The following is a 7,650-nucleotide window of genomic DNA, read 5'->3' as shown; positions in this document are numbered from 1 at the left end:
GAGCGCCTTTGGGCAGGAGGCTTCCTGGCAGAGTGGGGTGTCACGGGGAACTTGGCGGAACTAGGCCCATTGACCCACAGAGCAAGAGAGCTGAGAGCCTTGGGCAGGAGGCTTCCTGGCCTAGTAGGGTGCCTTCGGGCACTTGTTGGCGGAGTTAGGCTTGTCCTGGAGCAAGAGAGCTGAGCGCCTTTGAGCAGGAGGCTTACTGGTGGAGTAAGGTGCCCCTGGGCACTTACTGATGGTGCTAAAGGGCTTTGTAACAGTTGCCTGAACCGGGCAGAGGCCAGGCCAAGGGGCTGAGAGGCTAAGGGCCAGAGAGAGGCGTGCGTGTGGACACGGCTGAGAAGAGGCTGTCCTGATCGAAAACCTGTATCCTGAGTCATCCATTATCCTGAATTGTAACCTGTTACTTTTCTAGTAAATACCATAACTCAGTATGGTCTGTGAGTTCTTTGTGGCCATTGTAATGCATTATCGAACCTAGCAGAGAAGTAGACAGTTCCGTGGGAGGGATGGCTGGTATCAGAATTGGTAAAAAAGTTGGATGGAGGGTGGAGGTATGTTGGATTTCTGCCTCATAGGAATCAGATGGGCTGTTAATCTTGATTCTCCTTCCCCCTTGTGACGCTGGAAGAGGTCGGAGGCCTCCACCACACCATTTTTACACCAAAATTAAGAAAGTAATTGCATTTTGAATACCTGAGATTAGTAAAGGTGCCCTCCGTCTTAAACACAATTCTAGAATGAGTTATTAAAAGGACATCTTAAGAGCATTAAGATAAGAGAGTGGTGATTGGAATCAGAATGAGCTGGCTAAGAACAAATTGTTTCGAGTTTATCTCACTTCCTTTCTGAGTAGAATTTGTAGACACATCAGAATAATAGAACTATACACATTACTTTAGCAAAATATCTGAGAAATGAGAAAATCGTTGGGTTGGTTGATGTTAATGAGAGTTGTCATTTGTTAAGAGCTGTGAATTCAGCTGATTACTGAGAGATGATAGCTGTAAAAATGGCATGGGGACGGCCCCTGACCTCCTCTGTCTTCACAAGAGGGAAGGAGAATCAAGGTCAACAGCCCGCTGATTCCTGTGAGGCAGAGGTCAGACACGCCTCCTCCTCTCTCTGGCGTCTTTACCAATTCTGACACAAACCGTCCCTTCTACAACACTCTCTGCTTCTCTGCTGGGTTCAATAATTGATTGCAAAACCACACAGAACTCACAGACAATACTTAGGGTTATGGGGTTTATTCGGGAAGTAACAGGTTACAATTCATGTTCAGGAATGCTCAGGATACGTTTCTTACATCAGGACGGCCTCTTGCCAGCCATGCTGCAGGCACACTTTTCCCTGGCCCTGGGCCTCTGTGCTGCTCAGGCAAGTGTTACAAAGCTGTTTTAGCTCTGCTAATAAGTGCCCAGAGGCACTCCACTCTGCCAGCAAGCCTCTTGCCCAAAGGCACTCAGCTTTCTTGCTCTATGTGCCAGGAAGCCCACCACACCACACCATCTCCCGCTGTCGTTTCTCTGCCACCGCTTCTCACCTGTTAACAGCTGTCTCTCCGTCTTCTGATTCCAGAAGTTTCTCAGCACAGGGGTACCTGTTATAGCTCTCTGTCTCTCGGTCTTCTGATTCCAGGAGCTTCTCAGCACAAGGATCCTGGGTCCAAAGGACTTGCTCTCCGCTCCAGGCTGTTCTACCTTAGTGGTGGCGGGATCCTCTCTCTGCTCTGGAATTTGCTCTATTTTAAGACAAAACTGACCAATCCCAGTGGTGGGCCACAGTTACCCTCTTTGCAAAGTCCCACCCAATCACCTGGGTGGGAGTTACAAGACCATGACAAGAAAGGCCACACAAAAGCCATCCGTTGCACGGCAGTAGCTTAGAAACAATGTTCTATAATTTACGTATTATGTAAATCTGTGAAGAATGACTCCTGTTTTAAAAGAGAAAATCAAGATTTAAGTAGATCTCAGTAGGCTGAAATGATAGGCCAGAACTTAAAGGGTGGAATTTAATAAGGAAAATTATAAAATTCTGCTTTTAGATTCAGAAATGATTTGCACAAGCATAGGATGGGGGTCAGTATTGGTCACAGCTGTTTATATGAGAGAGAGGTGAAAATGTTTAGGTAACTGCTTTTACACCAACAGATCAGATTTAAACAGGCTACCATTATTGTCTTACTGCAGAAACACAAATGTCATTTTAAGATGAATTAATGCAAAATAACCTCCAGCTTAAGGGTGCCAGTTTGTTGTTGTTTAACAATCCAAGTATTTATTCGCCGCCAAGTTGTGATCTAATGTTGTGACTCCACATATAGACACAAGGTCCCATCCTTAGACTTTTCTGTTTGACCTTCGTTTTATGACTGGGAGATGTACCCACAGTGGCCGTCTCCAGGTTGAGAGATAGAGTGCTTGCAGTTTGGATGAGCTCTTGATAGAATACTGTTGCCAGGAAGTCTTGTTGGCTTTCCATGGGTCTGTGTTTTGCTTTTGATGGTTAATTGTGGAAATATACACAACAAAACATATGCCAGTTCAGCATTTTCTATATGTATAAATCACTGACACTGATTACATTCTTCAAGTTGTAAAATACGATCGCCATTTTTTTCCAGATTATTCTACCACAGGGATATGTTTCTGTACAGAATGCTGCAGCAGCATTTAATGTAAAGATCCTCGTATTGTTGCTGGTGCTTCTCTGTCTCTACGCATGATAAATTAACAGAAGGTCTTTGTCCTTCAAATCCAAGGGTACTTGTTGGCCACTTGAAGATATTCTGTCCACCATTGTTTTGTTACGCAGGTAGTCTGGAGCATTCTCTGTGTTGAAATCCCTCAGGTCTCTCAGAATCGGGGCTTACAGCTGGTAACTTTCACGCTCACTTACGTTTTCGGGTTTTCACTCAAACTGGTTATTCACCCGAAAGGGCTCTGTATCTTTCTTAAGACTGACTTGTTGGTATAAAATTAGTTTCCAGCTTGGAACCCTGGTGGCACAATGGTTAAGAGCTTGGCTGCTAACAAAGAGGTCGGCAGTTCGAATCTACCAGCTGCTCCTTGGAAACCCTGTGGGGTAGTTCTCTGCCCTGTAGGGTCACTGTGAGTAGGAATTGACTCGTCGGCAATGGGTTTTCCTTTACAGTGGTCATGGCTACTGCATTTTGAGTGATAAAGTATTTTGACAGACAGAAGCATTCTGGACTCACTTTTTAAAATTTTATGTAAGTTCTTAGTGGTAAAAATTACATTAGTAGTAAGACTAGGTTTTGTAATCAGATTTTTTGAAAATTATTAATGCTTAATAATTTAAACTTTTTTTTTTTTGGTCATTTTCAGGGAATCTGGGAAAAACTGCAAAGTCTATACCTTTAGTAAGGACGGGACCTTGTTTGCCTGGGGCAACGGAGAAAAGTTGGTATTCATTTACATGCTGTTGTATTTTATGTGTGTATGTCATGAATATAAAATATGAGCTGGCATTTGAATAACTTGTATTTGGATATCATAAATACAGCCCATCTTTTAATGTCATGATATAGTTAGATATCATCTCTAGCACAACGTCCATTTAGCACACCTCCCGAGCTGTTAGTTTCTGTTTATGTACCATGGTTTGAGTTATCTGGTATCTTAGGATGAAAAATTAATACATGACAGAAAGGGCAGTTGATGTAGTGCTTTTTCTTTTTCCCGTGAAGAAGCTGAGAGATTTTTTTAAACAGTGCTCCAGCTTACTGTTCAGGGTTTCATGAATTCTGCACTAATGCGTAGAGAGTAATTCTCTGCCTGTTTGCCTTTGATTTAGATACTTCTTATCTTTGCCGTTAAGTAACTGAACTACCTGAGGTTATTACTGTTAGTTTTATTGTATATAAAAGTATATCATCGAAGTGTATTTACTCAAAAGAACATTTAGTATAATCTACATTACATAAGCTATATTATAAAATTGGTCTTGCGAAACAAGTATTTTGATTAGATACTTAAAATTTCACTAAGAAAAGGGTCCTTTTTAGCTTTTCCACGCGTCTTCAGTTCACAAAAACCGGAAAATTCTCAAATATTGGTTGCTTGGTTTAAAGTTATTTTTGTTGTTTTTAACCAGATATAAATAACATGGTTAGGTTTTTTAAAAGGGGGAAAGTATATACATTAGTTTGAAAAGTCTTTTTAAAATGTTATTCTCTACACAGTGGTATTCTGAAGTCTACCAACTATCAGGTCAGTTTGGATTAAACACATGATTTTTTAAAAATTAACTTAAAAAGAGTGTGTTCAACTAGTTGATTTACCTTTTATGACTACAAATAGCTTTTTTAATGAAAAAGTTAGTAGTTTTTTAATTTTTTTTTAAGTTACTGAATCCAACCAATAAACTACTTATCTCTAATTATTAAAAATATAAGCATATTGGGTCTTATCCACAGTTCTAACAGACCAGTCTTAATCATCTCAGCCTCAAGTTGAGGGTTTACTTCAAATTTTTTTATTTCTCTTGGTGAGTAGTTGAAGTGTTTTTGTTTGTTTTTAATCCATGTTTTAGTTTATACTATTTCTTTGAGTAATGAGTTAATAGAAATTTACTATCTCATGGGATATACCATACTTCTTTTCATTGTTTATTATCTTTTGAGGTACCTCTTATTTAAATAGCTTAGAGTTTGTTGAATAAGTCTATTTTCACCTTGTCAATTAGTAGTAAGAATTATATACGTCATTCATATCCACACTTAGCCTTCTATTTGGACTTGGCTCTGAATCTTTTTAATATAGCCCCATATGTCATGCCCATCATTTTAATAGCTATTTTCTGTAGCTGGTTCTAGCACTTATTTCTTAAAGTGTGGTGACCACACTGATATATATTGTTTAGGGGAGGCAAGTGTATCAGATGTAGTATATTGATTGTCATCTTCGGGGAATTAGTGGTTAACTAAGGCAGAAACTAGAACTGATTTTTCTCCTTAAGTATGTATAGATACGTATATGCATGTATATATGCGTATATATTTGTATATTTTAAACTAAAATAAATTCTTTTCATTAAACTAACTGTTAAAGTTTATCAGCAACAACAACAGAAAAAAAACAAAACAAGAAAGCTTTAGTTAATCCTAACGTTTAACTTAAAGTAAGTTGTATAGAATCTCGTGTGTGTGTGTGTGTGTGTGTGTGTGTGTGTGTGTGTATAAACAATATGTAGTGATCTTTTATTTGTACCAGTTACTGCTCGTCAGAATACTGGTGGTCTCCTCAAACTTGAATGGAACAAAGTTATTTAAACAGTTACTTGAATTGGATGGTGTCTTTTTTTTTTTTTTTTTTAACCCCAAAGAGTTTAGTGTAGTGCATAAAAGTCAGTCAGGTCAGACTGATTTCAAAGCTTGGCTCTGGCCATCTGCCAATAGTGTCATCTTGGGCAAATCACATAATATTTCTAAGCCTCAGTTTTACCATTTCTGTAATTAAAAAAAAAACTGTTGCCATCGAGTCAATTCTGACTCATAGCAGCCCTATAGGACATAGTGGAACTGCCCCATAGGATTTCCAAGGCTGTACTCTTTACAGAAAGGAGCTCCGGTGGTGCAGTGGTTAAGTGCTTGGCTGCTAACCAAAAGGTTGGTGGTTTGAACTCACCAGCCACTCCACGGAAGAAAGGTGTGGCAGTCTGCTTCCATAAAGATTATAGCCTTGGAAACCCTGTCGGGCAGTTCTACCCTGTTCTGTAGGGTCGCTATGAGTTGGAATCGACTGAGTGGCGTTGGGTTAATCTTTACCAGAAGCACTTCACCAGTAAGTGCTTCAAGTCCTCTTCACTTTCAGCAAGCTTCCATTTACTTAAACTAAAAATACATACTTTTGCTGTTTCCTTTAGCCCTTCTGCCTTCTCTTTAATTTGATATACCTCAACTCTTACATAGCTGACTTCAAGGCCTTGTCGGTTTGTTATTTTTATTTTTTGGCTGAAGGTGGAATCATTTATTGTGTCTTTCTGCTAATTATGTATTACTCTCCAATACCAACCTTGTATAGAGGCCTTTTGGTAAAATGTACACTCTTCTTAATTCAGTTATTTACTGGGTATTTTCTAGAACTAACTGAAAATTGTTTTTTGTGAAAAATGAATACTTTCAAGTAGTCTGTATTTGAAGAGAAGGATGCATGTTTGAGTTAGTGTTGTCAGTTTTAAAACAGTATTTTGCTGCTGAAGTAATTTCTTTTGAAAGCAGAGTAAATATTATCAACGTCACTAACAAAGGACTGCTGCACTCCTTCGACCTCCCAAAGGTAGTCTGCCTTGAGTTCTCACCAAAAAACACCGTCTTGGCAACGTGGCAGCCTTATACTAGTAAGTATTTTCCAGTTATAAAAATATTCTGACACGACCAATTAAATTCAGTGAAAAAAATATGAAGAAATTTTATAACCTTACATCAAGTAATTAGTCTTTATGATGGTAAATAGTGTTTGGAAGCATTTTGAATCAACAGTGAATCTTGCAGTCTCCAAATGCAATGTACTTTATGTAATTTCAAGGTATAATAAGTTAATGAAAAGATCCATTATGAGACAGAGGAAAAGAAAAACCTCAAGGGAAAATTGAGAAAGACTAGCTACTAGGTAAGAAAGATCTCTAAAGACTAAGAATACCATGACTTTTAAAAATAAAAAATGTTTTAAATAATCATTATAAGTGAAGACAAAGTACAGTAGGCACAGCGTCTAAGAGATGTGTATGACATAACAAAGACTAAGAAATCGCCATTTTCGAACACATATATAGATGTCCAGTAGTAATACATTACATGAACATTTTATATAGCTGTACTTCATAGATGGGTAATGAAATATTGGGAACTAGTACAGGAGCTTACTTTTAAGGAACATTTTCTACTAATATGGATACTAGTTCAGTTGTTAGGCTGGACACTTCCTGGTTTGTTATTCCAGGAGACACAGTTTCTAATGAGTCTTATTTGTCCATGTGAATAAAGGGAAATGGAGAATCATGATTGGTTTTATATAACTTTTTTTATTTTGGGGTGACTTACAAGACAAAGGCTTTCATGATAAGACATTTAATCCATTTGACAGCAAACCGTGTCAGACTTAATAAGCAAGAAATCTTGTAAGTATTCTTAAAGCCTATGGTAATTATTTCAGAGGTGCTAGATTTTTGCTCATCAACAGTTGGCGTGGCTTTAGTGATGGATGATGACATCCATAGTCAAGGCTAGAGGGGAGCATTGATTTAAAGCAGCCCTTTTATTTGCTCTTTATAATCTTGTTCAGTTTTTTCTAAGAATGAAATCTTTTTACAAGTGTTAGGAGACACTTACTGCAAAAAATAATTGTTTTTATTGCAGCTTCGAAAGATGGCACAGCTGGGGCACCCAACCTACAACTTTATGACGTGAAAACTGGAACATGTTTGAAGTCTTTCATCCAGAAAAAAATGCAAAATTGGTAGATAAATACTATAAAGTACTAATTATTTACAAAATACTGAAATTTAAATATCTTCTTTGTATGTTTCTCTAGTATTGATCTCAAAAATAACTTATCAGACCAAAAGCTAGATCTTTAAGGATAGTGTATGTAGAAATATTCATTTAAGCTGATAGAGTAA

The 7,650-nt window shown here is 38.1% G+C and overlaps 2 protein-coding genes across 2 annotated transcripts in view; one reads left to right on the top strand and one right to left on the bottom strand.

Moving 5' to 3' along the window:
* Positions 1-7,650, bottom strand: part of SERP1 (stress associated endoplasmic reticulum protein 1) — a 23,853-nt gene that overhangs the window by 11,997 nt on the left and 4,206 nt on the right. The window lies entirely within an intron of this gene.
* The window catches only part of EIF2A (eukaryotic translation initiation factor 2A), a 19,066-nt gene continuing 14,082 nt past the window's right edge, over positions 2,667-7,650 (top strand). Inside the window, exons 1-3 of the mRNA XM_023733850.1 lie at positions 2,667-2,686; positions 3,357-3,431; positions 6,251-6,369. Coding sequence (XP_023589618.1) covers positions 2,667-2,686; positions 3,357-3,431; positions 6,251-6,369 — 214 coding nt within the window. The remainder of the gene's footprint in view (positions 2,687-3,356; positions 3,432-6,250; positions 6,370-7,650) is intronic.

The sequence above is a fragment of the Trichechus manatus genome, unplaced genomic scaffold (genome assembly GCF_000243295.1).
Source record: "Trichechus manatus latirostris isolate Lorelei unplaced genomic scaffold, TriManLat1.0 scaffold00062, whole genome shotgun sequence".
Classification (NCBI taxonomy): Eukaryota; Metazoa; Chordata; class Mammalia; order Sirenia; family Trichechidae; genus Trichechus; species Trichechus manatus.
Note: the sequence above shows the minus strand (reverse complement) of the source record. Positions and strands in the feature narration are given on the sequence as shown.